The sequence below is a fragment of the Manduca sexta genome, chromosome 22 (assembly GCF_014839805.1).
Source record: "Manduca sexta isolate Smith_Timp_Sample1 chromosome 22, JHU_Msex_v1.0, whole genome shotgun sequence".
In the NCBI taxonomy this organism is placed as follows: domain Eukaryota; kingdom Metazoa; phylum Arthropoda; class Insecta; order Lepidoptera; family Sphingidae; genus Manduca; species Manduca sexta.
The window spans coordinates 9,733,653-9,747,874 of record NC_051136.1 but is presented as its reverse complement, the minus strand read 5'-3'; the positions used below and the strand labels follow the sequence as shown (position 1 = coordinate 9,747,874).

General features: G+C 32.7%; 1 protein-coding gene across 3 annotated transcripts in view; it reads left to right on the top strand.

The window, feature by feature from the left end:
- The window catches only part of LOC115445822, a 32,091-nt gene that overhangs the window by 12,575 nt on the left and 5,294 nt on the right, over positions 1 to 14,222 (top strand). For all 3 annotated transcript variants that reach the window (XM_037441569.1, XM_037441567.1, XM_037441568.1), the window contains exons 2-5: positions 9,096 to 9,320; positions 12,809 to 12,981; positions 13,297 to 13,449; positions 13,868 to 14,003. In XM_037441569.1, the coding sequence (XP_037297466.1) occupies positions 9,096 to 9,320; positions 12,809 to 12,981; positions 13,297 to 13,449; positions 13,868 to 14,003 (687 nt within the window). The remainder of the gene's footprint in view (positions 1 to 9,095; positions 9,321 to 12,808; positions 12,982 to 13,296; positions 13,450 to 13,867; positions 14,004 to 14,222) is intronic.

The following is a 14,222-nucleotide window of genomic DNA, read 5'->3' as shown; positions in this document are numbered from 1 at the left end:
CCATCAGGCGGACAGCAAGCTCGCCTCGTCATTCAAGCAGCAATAAAAAAAAAAAACATCAGCTCAAACCCAAGTTGACCCATCACTAGATCCTACTTACCATAAAAATAACTTGCTTTTCTCAACTTACATATAAATTATAATAATTGTACAGTGTAAAAGTGTTCCGAGTTGTTTATTTCTTGTAAAATATTGCAAAATGTTGCGTCATTGTGCTTACGAGATCCTGATTCGTCCTTTGTATCGCGCGGTGGACGGCGTTATTTTATTTTTATTCTCTCGCTCCGACTCGGACCGCCTCCCGGCCGTATCACCCCGCGCTTGGCACTCAAACTGGTGCATGACTCACTCACTAGCTATATAATGCACGTGGGTATCTAGCCGGTGAAGTACCTGTTATTACAACAAGAGAGCGATGCGACGCTGTCTTAGAATGTTCACGGAGTTTAAATTGAATATCGGCCACATCATTGTTAATTAATTGTACTTGGATCGCCTTTTTTAATGAATTTATAGAATATTTAGATAGAGTTAACAAATGGCTGTTTTTACTTTATAGAATATACTTATGGTTTATAGACCATTGACTTGCCACAATGGAAATCAATACTTATGAAAAAATGTTTATTCTTTAATAAGTAGCCCATGTGATTATCAAATGTCGCCCACGTCCGCATGGATATTTGAATAGTCAATAAAGGAACATCACGGCCCCCACTATGTCTGAAGGTCATAAGCAACTTGATGAAGTGTATTCGTATTACTCATATTTTGCCATTACTTGTCGGCTGCCATGTTTGATGTTACGTCATCATCATATGTTTCATTATTTTCATATCATCGTGAACTTAGTAGAATAATTAATATTTAATATAATAAAAAAAAATCTTTGTTCGTATTTCATGCGCTGCTTTCTTCTATAATACTTACTGTCCATCTGTTTGAGATAAAATTTGGTGAAGTATAAATAGGTAAGTATATATTTTACGGTAGATGGCGCGCATGTAGTGAACGCTAATCTCCGTAACCTGCTAACCGATTTCAATGAATTTATGTAAATGTTTATGGTTGGTTGGACTTGAGAAATAGCATACTTTTGGTTCCGATAGGTGGCGCTATTGTCTATACATAGGTATCTAAAAAGTTGAAAGCACTTTACATAAAACGTAGTCTGTGGCAGGTTAATGTCTGCCGAGCCTACTAGTAATTATCTAATGTGTATTGTATTTATTATAGAGGTATTTACCATCTACGAAGCCCCTCGTATTATTATAAAAATAATAGAATTAATATTCGATTTTGTAAGTCCATTATTCTACATATTATATTAATAAAACTAGTTACTGACAGACAGACTGCCTCGGTGGCGTAGTTGTACTGCATGCGTGGTACGGCAGCGCTCTGAGGTCCTGGGTTCGAATCCCGGGTCGGGCAAAGTGATATTTGGGTTTTTCTGCTCAATATTAGCCCGGAGTCTGGAATTTGTGCCCGATATGGCGATAGGCTCGCCCCCTATCACATCCTGGGACGGAACACACTCGGCGAAAAGTGGGTGCCTTGGTTGCACCTCTGCATACCTCTTCGGGGATAAATGCGTGATGATGTGTGTGTGTGTGTAAAACTAGTTACTTACTTACTTACTATAAATGTTGTAATTGTAATATAAGTACTTAGTCAGGGGGCTCTATTCCGTCTACGGAGTAAATCCACATTTTTGCAATTAGGGATGTTTTAATTGATAGAATGGTATCATTAGCCATATAACTAAATAGGGGAGTTTTGACTTACCTATACGTCTAATTACAAAAAAACGGATTCACTTCCGAATACGGAAAAGAGTCACCTGAAATTACAAGTTGTATCATGTTGTTACATGACCTACAACAACAAACATATTTTTAAATAAGACGAACTGCACGCGTGATGCAGAGCGCCATAAATCACCGTTAGATGTAAACAATAGCAATACTAACATGAAAGATCTCAAATTATAAACACAGCAATGCATGATAATTACTCGAGCCATATTCTTCAAAACTAAACACGACAGTGTTGGCACACTACTGCAAGTTGGCAAAAATAGGCATTGCGGTGTTCCTGTTGCGGTGGGTTTACGCAGTCGATGGAACTAGCACTTATTAAACACGAAAAGAAGAAAAAACGTAAACGTCTGTTCATGTTATATTCGGTGTAAAGTAATTGGTATTTATAACGAAAATATTTATTTGAAAGTAGGTAGCTTTTGTTTACGTTTTATCTTATTCTTCCGTAGAAATTGAGTAGTAAGTTGATGTTTTTTTAAATTAATGGTGATGGTGATGGTGCATCGTGGTTCCTACTAAATTACAAAACAAATTTGAGCCCAGTTTAAACGAAAACTATAATTAGAACACAATAAGGAACTTCTGTATTTTTCCATCGTGTGTCGTTACTCATTATGTTATATTATACATTGCTCAACGTTCAATCATAAAATAAATCGATAAAATAAAAGCGATTATGATATCAATGAGAATTTAACTTTGATTTTAAGATTGGTTAATCCATCAATTTAAATATTATAGTTTTAAATTAAATTATGCTTCCATCGTGTCACTCGTATGAGAGTCGCTTCCCGGAATGAAGACCTGCTGTAGATTTATTCGCGGATAAAAAGTGACCTTGGTTAAGACAGTACTATCTGTGTCCAAAATTTTGTCTAAACACATTCAACGAATCCTACGTTTAGTACTTTAACAAGCAAACATCGAAATATCCATTTATATCTGTATAGATTTTCCTATGTATGAGTCTGAATTATATTTGTGCCAATATTGCAATTATGTCTACATTTGATAGAACACTCTTTTGAAAATTATCACACAGTTTTCAAAATCAAAATCTTAGGCGGTTGGATTTGTGATGGAGATACATAGTTACTCGTTGTGACTCATTATTCACTAATAGGTACATTTAAAATAATATGATAACATTATAACAAGTGCCTATAAAGTAACTGTATTGATGACGCAACTTTTGATGAACATTATGTGTCGCGCAATAACGTGTCTACTTGCGTGCATAATGTTGCATTATATCTATACAGAGTAGGCATGTCACTAAGTACTCATCGTACAGTGCAGAACTTTTGTTCAGCAACATATCCATCCACAGGGACCCCGTGACAGGCATATTGTATTAAAATAATGCCTTCTATACTTACACAAACTTCCAACAAATGGACGGCGGGCATGTATATAAATATACAATGTATATCTAAGATGTTTTTATTACATAGATACGTTGTCCGAGCTCAATACTGGCAAGACGAAAGCAAGGTAATTGCCCGACATTCACTTAGTCAACCTCCAACCACTGTCGCGGTTAGTCGGCTTACTAACTTTTTGTATTTTTATAAATAAAATGCCTTCCTGTGTTTTTAGACTCTACAATTTATACTCCAACTGTGAATGAAAAAAAAAACGTTTCATTTCATACGTTAGTAATAAGTATACACTATTTAACTTATTTTTAACTAATAAATACATTTTATTCGACTGTCCTGGCGACGTGGCGGTCGACGCTCGGACCCATTCGTGCACACTCGGGCCCATTCGGGCCGTACCAATGCGATCCGCTAGGGCTATGACTATAGTAAATACCGCGCTGTTTTTATGTGCAATTTTGTTAGTATATGACGCGTCTATTTGTAAAACGGCATTGATGTATATTATGTAAAATATCAATATCAGAGTACAATAATTACTAGTGAAAACCTAAAAGGCTAAATGCGTTATAACTTAGAAAACTTCATCGTGCAACGGTAGCTTGTAAAATATGAGTTTGTAAGCATATTCTTGAGGCGTTATAACATAGAAGCAAATATTTGTATTTTTATTCGCGAATATAAAAAATCCAATATTCGTTGATATCATAGTACTGTGACTGCACTTGCATGAATAAATAATTGAGTAAACATATACCGTCTTTGCTTTTAAGATATAACGCTATACCTTCCAAATTAGTTGCGTACAGGGCGTTTAAGCTATTATAGTTTCCGAGATCCAGTTTTTGCCTTTTGGCCATGATAAAGACAAAATTCTGTTATAGATGACGCAAATTGGCAAAATGTATTTAAAATTGTATCTTTCAATTTTCATTACTAGAAAATGTTCCGTGAAGTAATAAGTACAAAAAACCTTATAAATAATCTTTGCGGTTAGCATCGCATCGCGTTACGTTGCAGCGCGTCAAGTCTTGTCGCATCGCGTTCGTTGCTCACGTAGGCAACAACCCGCAAGCGTTTATCCTCAAATCGGATTATCCAGACATTTTCTAAAAACAAAGAAAACAAAATGCGCCAGTTTGATACTTAAGTAATATATCTAATATTATGTGAGTACCTACTGTATGTACTTAACCTAATAATGTAAGTACGGGCCACTGGGAACGCCACGTATTGGTTTTTGAATCATAACTTATAACCTTTAAATTACCTAGTAACATAATTAGGTAATAGATTACCCTAGTCTAATACATATTAAATAATCATATTGTCTACATAGCTCTTTGCTATAAAATATATAGGTACCTATCTACCTAGATACATGGTGGCCAGTAAGCTGAATTGACTGGACAGTAGCCTTTAATTGGTATATTTTAATCACTATAATAAATGACTTAAAGTTAATATCAAAGAGATTATGATAACGTAATCGACGTTAATATTGTGCTCGCATATTGTTATCACTTATCTGTATTGAAGTATGCGTTAACGCAATAGGTAGGTAAGTATACATATATATTTGATGTATGTATACTTATACTTACTGCGTTAATCATAATGTTATGTTACGGAACCCAGGACTTGGTAAGTACTAAGTACTCATTTACCGCGTAACAATGCTCGTAAGTTGTAAGTAACATTGTACATTGCTATAAATGTATATACCTATTGTGTAATATTAATTATACTTTATGTTTTTATAATACTTATGTATGTACTTTAGGGAATGTGTATTACAGAAGTACTTTTTTATTAACTCATGAGCAATTAAATTATCAATTAAGTAAGGTGACGACAAATAATTGTATGTGTAAAGATCGGATCTCAGGGAATATACGTGTTTCGACAAATTTGAATAAACAAGTCACAAGATTTATTTCCTTTATGATAGTATATACCTACAAAATTAATTGAAAACAGTAAATACTCAATTAAAATTAGGCAAATTCTTACATGGGGTTAATCCGGATCTGCCATGGAACGACAAAACACCGATATTCTGTTTGTTAGCACCGTAAACATTCTTTACTTGACGGATTCACTCATGTGAACTAGTGGAACGTAGGGTACAAGATGGGGACGCAGGTAGTGTTGTCCGAAAACAAAAATTATAACACAATTACGAGTTATTTGATTTATACGATGTTATACCTCCTATGATCTTACCCCAACGCGCCTTATGTTTTGCTTTGTAGTGATTTTAAGTGTTTTACTTTTTTCCTGGGAAAATATAAACCGGGACTTTTATCCCGTTATTTTTTTCACGCGGGCGGAACCGCGGCCAAAGCCATACTTAACATTAGAAATAATAAATCAATTCAGATATTTATAAGAGGTTGAGACAGTTTTGAGCAATCAAGCAATTGTAATATAGGTAGTACATAACTGTTTAACTAGATGTATTGTTCTTTTATAAAATGTATTTATTATCTCGGAAGCGTCATTCCAATGACTTCATATTATGACGTTACTGTAACCGAGTTTGCACTGAAGCTTATATTATGATAAGCTTTGAGAAAACTACCTAAACGTTTCAGTTGGGTATTATTCACACGCCATCATTAAAATATTTTAGATTTACATTTATTTAACAATTAACGAACTACTATAATTATTAATTGATTAGATTCTGCCGGCCTAGCATGCGCACGACGACAAAATTTTGTCGATACTTTTTCTCGTGGTTTTGTCGTTTATCTCTATATGTCTACCGACACTAACATGCGCGCTCATTTTCTCGACTTGTCACGGGAAAAGTAGAGAAAAATTAATGTTTTATTAATCTGTGGTATTTTTGTCTACAAACCCTAACATGAGCAAATAATTTTATCGTTTTTTGACACACGTAAACGAGATATTTGTCTTCTTTGATATTGTACGAAGAGATAAACCGAGAAAATTATCAATTTAATTTATTCGTTAAAACGCGATGGTGGTATCTTACTATAGTAAAATAATATCGATATAGGACAAACGACAGGCGTGTAAAGTGAAAAGAAGACATATTATACTTAATTGATTTATGATATCCCTTTGCTACAAAACGAATGGCATTGTATATTAAAGAAAAGTTTGCTCCCGATTTGGAGTCTCAAGCCAAAGGCATAGCCGTCCGTTTAAAGGTAATTGAATATATTTATTACATACTTAATTACATAAGTAGCTGAGTTTAATATCAATTGAAGTATTTTGATTTATAGATAATGGAATCATTTTTATTTTTTTAGGTGAGACTCGTGAATTTTACGTGCAAGGTATGTTAGGGCTCTTAGATTGTACCCATATAAAAATATTACCTCCTAATGAGCCACAAAGTGCACAACATCAAAAAATGAGGAAGGATTCCTGCGACACCAAGGTTCAACTGGTAATGTACTATTAATTAATTATTAGAGTTAATAGAAATAAAAATGAATGTACTTTGAGAAATATCTTCACAATTAATACATAGCGTGTTACCTTTCATAAAAATTAAATTAGTGTGCCAACTAATGAGGTAATAAGAGTTATTTAATCAGATTAATTGCAGTTTTAATTTTGTTTATTTTAATACTACAAATACAAATGAGTAACTTGTTTTACCATTATGTTTTGCAAAACTAGTACCTATATGTTACCAAAAATGTCACATTATGGATTCAAACAGCAAAACTCTTAATGTGAATGCCAGGTATGCATCGGAGAAGATACTATTACTATGCAACTTAACAATATAAACAAACAATATCTTGCTTTATTTCTTTATTAAAAACTTCATTTACACTGATTGTATACTGATGGACTTAACAATAATGGATATATGGTTATACACTGTTTCAAATTGTTGTTTGACTATATTATTTTACCACTGGTACAACTTCACATTATATTACTATTGTTAAGTAACTGTAGGTAATGCAGTATTTTATGTTACAGTGTTCCAATGGAGGAAACTATTATAAATGACCATGATGTGTGAGAAGAACCTGTACAATTATCAGTACCTGCAAGTGTCTCTCAAGCAGGATGACCTCAATTGTAATAAACAGATATTTTCCTATGTAAATAATGTATATTTTATTATATTCACATTTTAAATATCAAGATAGTTTTCATTATTACAACAAAATCTTCTACACAAATTTAGGCAACAATAGAATATTTTATAATAACTTGTTATACAACAAATTTCCTACAATTACTGTAATGAAATACTATGAACACTTACAAGAAACAGAAATTGCACTCTCAAGTAATTGCTGCAGTTTACTTATATTATTAATTTCCTAAACCAACAGAACAGAACCAAATTTCCTAACATACAGATGTTTTATCTAGTGTATAAATAAAGATACCTAACGAAATATATATACATGATATTAAGTATTTAAAAATGTAGTTTTTTTAAAAAAAACATTATAAAAATACATATTTTTATTAAAGTATTAAGTTCAAACCGAGCAACTAAAAAACTTTTTGGGAGTAGTATTTGGTAAGCTCTTCAACATGGTGTTGACTGCTGGGCTGGGGACATACCAATTAATGTAGAGGGACTTGATTCACGGAACTAAAACAAAAAAGAAAATATATACTTACTTCATATTTTAATAAACACTAATACTAAAACATCAATTACCATCGAATAAGAACAAACTTGAGCTTTGTGGCTGCAAAGTTCAACTTACAACATTGGTGTTTTGCTAATAAGGTTATTGTTTCACTATACTTACATCAATTGGGTATTTTGTGAGGCCCAAAGCCACAGTCATCTCCTTCCCGATTGCACTACTGATTCCATTAGGCATTATGGTACATCGTTCTCACGGCGGGGCGTAGTCACCCGAGGTAAAGTCCGGCTTGGGCACCATATACTCGTACAAATAATTGTCTTATTAGATTTTATTTGATTTGTCTTGTTACTTCGTACTCCAAAATAGGGCGGAGCTGTTATTTTGTGTTAGAATCCTTATTATATTGTACAATATTATTATTAATTTTGAATGTGTTTACTTATTTACGTTTTTTATTAACATTATGCTCTTTGTTATGACATAAACTGTCACATAAAACGTCAAAAGAACCTAATTGGATCATAGATCTATAAAAATTGAATGAACTAAAACCATTTTAGCTATATTAGAAAATAAAATGTTTAGAATATATATTTCAATGGGCAACATCGGTTTGTCTTCACGAGTAAACTTATGTCTTCAACGAGGAATTTGTCGATCGTGGTGCGCATGTTAGAGAAAACGAGATATTAATCGACATCGACAATTTGTCTACTCTCGTTATCGAGATATCTCGTGATGCGCATGCTAGGCCGGCTGTTCTCGCTCTCATGTTTTGATTGACGACCCACTGAGTCACGTCCGCAATTCTAATAAAGTGGTTGTATTAGTTTCCGTATTTGATTGTTTACGTTGAATATTTCAACGATGAATAGGTTTTGTTTATTTTGGTGGAAGTCAACAAAACAACCTTTCGAGTCTAGAACTTTATCTAATTTTGAGTTATAATTAGGTATTTCAACAGCTTCTTCACGATTATAAAGCACTTAGGGTATGTTACTACATAATCTGATATAAGTCACATTATATATTATTCCTTCCCGGAAAAATTACAAATAATTTTGAAGTCCTAAATATAAAATTACCCAAATGACATAATTGCAGTGAACGTGATTGGTGGGACGCTATAAAATCCCTCTTGAATCTTTGTGTTAAATATTAGCTTTCCATAGATAAACATGCACAAACTTTCACACTTATATTTATTAGTAGGATTAAATAGTTATAGGTAAGTATGCAATAATAAACAAAGACAAATGTAGAATTGTGTTTAATTTCAGGTTCGTGGCGTTATATTACTTAACCGCGGTTGGTTATGCCGTGGGCGCGCACCCGGTAACGTGCTCCAGTAATGATGAGTGCGGCGAGGGCCACTATTGTGAGATATCCGCCCATAGATGCATCGAGTGTCTCCAGTGTGGGAATCTGAAAAGACAACCACCACCGTTCTTGCCGGAGAATAGCTGTGTCAAAACTCTGGTCGACTGCGGACCATGCCTCGAAGGGTGAGTGTAATCCTAATGATATTTTATTTCGATTTTAATAGTTTTTTCACTGCCTTTAAAAGGGCAAGGTAATTCAATAAGACATATTTTTTAGCTTGGTCTCATTTTAATTTTTTTGGTGGGCCATACCATATGGGACTACGAACTTTGAAGATCTACAGGGGAACGCATTCAAATAAAATAGGTTTTTTTTGTAGTCTTTAACTAACGAAAAAGCGATAAATAAAAATAAAAAACCGGCTTCAGAAAACCACTGTAAACTAAAGAATCATTTATTTTTATTACGGTTAAATATTCAATTATTATATCACAATCGACACGAGGCTTTATATTATGTACAGCAATAGTGGGATGTTGGGGTCGGCGCGTTGGTCATTAAGTCCGTCTATGTACAATATGTAATTGTACATATAGCTGCTTGAATTCAAAACTACCACAAATGAAAATTATACTTTTTTACAGGAGAGCTAATTAAAGAAAAATAAATCATTTTATCTAATTTTTTGTTATTTTATAAAAAATATAGTATGAATATTATATATACTTAGAAGCGTATTTTTAAGCTGCATTAAATGTTTTAAGTGGTTTTGTGATCTACTGAATGCCAGAGGAGATATAAGCATATAAGTTACTTTTGAATATAAAAAAAATGTTTGAAATATACTAAATATGGGAGAAAACAACCACAAATCAAAAAATAATTATATTAATTATGCTTCTCTATAAAATGTTTAAGAAATATAATAAAAGTCACCATGCAATATAATAAAATAACTAAAATGCTATCTAAAACTTAAAACCAATCAAAGTTTTCCTCAAATTAACAAATAAAAAACTTCGAAAGTGTTGTAAAATAATCAATAAATATTTTTTAAGTTCTATTCAAACAATGTAAACATAAAAGAAAATGTATAAAATTGGCCAAGCTAATTATCAAAACTACCGAAAGATTTTTAAAACTTACCATAAGGCAAAAACTTTACAAATATCAAGAAAATATTTAAAACTTTTAAACAAAATTCTTTGCCATTATGCTGTAACTTCTAAATCAACAATATTATTATTAAAATGTTATCTTATTGCCATAATAGTATATTAAATGCAATTAGGACATGAGATGACAGGACATGATGCATATGAGACCACAAAATCACAACAATTTGAAAATATAAACACATTAAAACGTGTAAGTCTTTTCAATTTGCTTAACCTAGTATGTGAACACTCAATGCTCACTGTGTCTCTCTAAATTTTAATATCGTCCTCGCAGATTTGCAAGGAACGATTCAAAGTATATTCGAATAAAATTTCTATTAATAAAATTAAGCCAAAGGTTTTAAATCAACAAAACTATCACGCGTAAGTTCTTCAACTATATAAGGCGAAGCTTTAATTTTACCAGTTTTAAATATCGTTACGTATTAATGAGGTACATAAATGGGCGATGATTTTAATGCTCGAATTATATATTTTTGGATAGTAGAATGAATTGCATCTCCTTCGTTTTGTGTGTGATCCTTAATCAAAAAGTTAGGCGTAATACTTTATATATGAAATGATTTATTTGAACCCGTAAAATGATATACATTATTTAGATTCCGTCAATATTAACTCTTCCACCAGTTCGGGCAGTAGTTCTCACTAGAGAAAAACGGATAAGAAACTCTGGTGTTGCTCTTTTCAAAATCAGTTTAAGGTATAAACTACAGTACAGTATTTTACTGATTTTTAGAGCAATTCATTTAAAACTAGTAATATATATATATATAATATAAACCAGAGGGTCCAGGTTCAGGAGCTAATTATTGTAGTCTGTTTTGAACTGTTCTGTTCTGAATCACTTAAAGCTAGCTTAAAGGTGTTTCCTATTTTGAAGAGAAATTTGAACTGGAACTGGTCGAACTTGTAGACTCAGAAGTGTCGCTATCATACTGATTTTGTAGAACAACTAAGTTTGGTTGTCTTTTTAAATGCTTATCATCAAGTACAAGCTGCGACTGTGCTGACTATCAGCAATACAATTACTCTCAAAAGACGCATTGAGGACAAATCTGGTTCTTCCAATATTGGCTAGTTTGCAGTTGTTTTTCCTAGTCTTGAATATTTTCGCTTTTACTTCTGCTGTTATATTTTAACATTTTGAGTAATATATATTCTCCGCTACTCATTTTATAAAAAATAAAAACTATAAGTAAATTATGAAGTAATGGCTTATATACACCTACCTCGCTCCTTTTGAACAATCATGCCGAGGTGACGGTTCAAAAAGGACCTAGCGTTTTCACAAATATTAAATTCATAAAGGAGCATAAACAGAATAGCTAATAAACAGGAAATCAATTGCCTTAGGACGAAATTGATTTATTTAACATTAATACCTAAGTAATAGTAGTAATATAATACCTAAAAACATACCTAACGTAATATTTTTATAACCACAATAATTATAATCCCTTGCACAAAAAAAAAAAATGCTAAAGTGATGTAATTCAAAAGATGACTTTATCACTGAACCTATGTTTAAATATGTATTAATGTAAGAATATAAGCAAAACTAATGTAAGTCTGCATAAGGCCCTTTTGGTTTGAAGTGATAATAATAGGAAGTAGTTGTTATTATTCAAAATAAACTATTTTTAAATAGCGTACTTTATATTAAATAACTTAATGCAAAATGAACACATTGTCTCATAAGGTTATTTTATTTAAAACATTAAAGTTTATTTAGCTATATTTTTTGTGCAAAACAACCAGTTTTGAAATATGGTTCTTTTGATATAAAAATAGTGTCATACTTACGTGTATTCTTTATTCAAAACTAAAGTATTCCGATATATGATTGTTTTTTGTATAAAATTAATGCGTATCACAGATTAATTTTCGAGATATGGTACCTTTGCATAAAAGAAATGTGCTTTTAGTTCAGTTGTCGACGCGTAAATGGCAATATGGTGGTTTAGATCATATTTTGCGTGTTAAAAACGAAAATTCAAAACAAACGGTTGCGTTGTTTAGTACTTTAAAATGCAAAATTAGTGAGTGTCTTTTTTATATATAAAAATATGAAGGGTTACGGTTGTATTTTTGCAATAAAAACATTTTTGATTTTTTTTTATTTGTGGCACTTTTGAATTCAAGCAGCAATATATGAAGTGCAAATAAATAAATTAATTAATTTAGATTACATAGTGTAAAAGGAAATTATAATATGCATGAAATGCTTACGGTAACTAACGTATTTAGTTTTATACAGATTAATATAGTATTTGTCTATAATAGTTTCCGAAGTACCACAGTACTATAAAATATCAAAATTATGTATTTAACATCACAATATTTCTAGTTATAATAATTAACCCCGAGATGTTATTGTCATGAATAGTTTAAAATATTCTTGTACAACAATAAAAATTACTACGTTTGTTTTCTATTTTGTCAATAGCTTACCTACTTGTGGAAATATACTCAGGTTATATTTTCTGTTGTAGATTAGTGGTAGACCACCGTGATGTTAACGCAGAGTGCGTGTTTCCCGAAAGCCAAGGAAATAGCCCCATTCTGCCGGTCTACTCGTGGGTGTTCATTGGGATCGCCATTATCATCGTCATTGGCATGGCTGTCTGTTTCTACTTATACAGGAAACCGGAGATCTTTAAGGCCTGTGAGTATGCATTACAATTTTTATGTTTATGTTGAACATATGTGTGCTTATCTTGTTAGAGTTAATTATATCTAACAGTCTCGTACGCGTAGTAACTGACAGGCTTCAAGGAAAATATATTTCAGTGTTACATTTGTTTAAAATACATATATTGCAGTACCTAATATTACCTACTATAAATTTAATGTTATGGTCTTTACGGTAATAGGACTCGCCAGGGTCCATACTATAAAGAATTTTCTATTCGTGCTTAGATAAACGTAGACTAAATTGAAATTGATAAAATATTAAATAATTTATTTTCTTGTTTACCAGCCATGTCGAACTGCTCTCTGTTCGTTGGGCCCAGTGAGGTGAGCCAGGCATCTCCAGACTTGCCGCCGCCCTATAACCCAGACTACAGCTTTGTGCCAAGCCAGAACCGGTCATACGCTCCGCCCGCTGATTGGACGAATCCTCCAGTTGATGGTGAGTATTAATAAATGAAAATAACTGACGAATTAGTATCTAGTACATCCGGTGTTGTTGAGGACTTGATCAGGATTTGTTGGCTATAACTTACAATCTTGAGCAGGTCATGCATGTTTTTTTTAAATCAATAATAACACAAACTCAGTTGGATCGAATTGGGATATGCATATATGCTGGTCATTATAATGGTTGGTGGACGGGATGGATTTTATAGCGGGTTTACATGCTGCCATGCCTTGACATGTCTATTCACTATGAAGAGGATTAATATAGTAAAAACTTTATTTTCTATGCCGTAGCTTCAAAGAGCAATAAATGCATGTGAATAATTGTAATTTGAATTTAATATCACCCAGAGCGAAAACTAGACATACACTACAGATGATGATGGAACATATTTGTATAAATATGACAGACACAGCGCAGCCGTTCATCAAGCGTGTGCCGTCCGCGCAGCCGCAGGACGCGCGCGAGAGAGCCGACACTCAAAGGGCACGAATCTTTAACCGACCGGCGTACTCCTACCAAGAAGAGGAAGAATCGGTTTGCAGGTACGATTTTTAAATAAAATATTGGTATTTGGATGGTTGGGACTATAGCCGCGCTGAACCACGTTCAGGTTAGCCCAATAATCAAAATACCAATAGGTGCATTTACTTAAACAGATAAGGTTTTTTTATTCTAGAAAACGTATGATTGCTGCTTTTTGATTGTCAAACTGTTGATATATTTTTTTATAAAGGAAATAGGCAGCTAATAAAAAAAATATG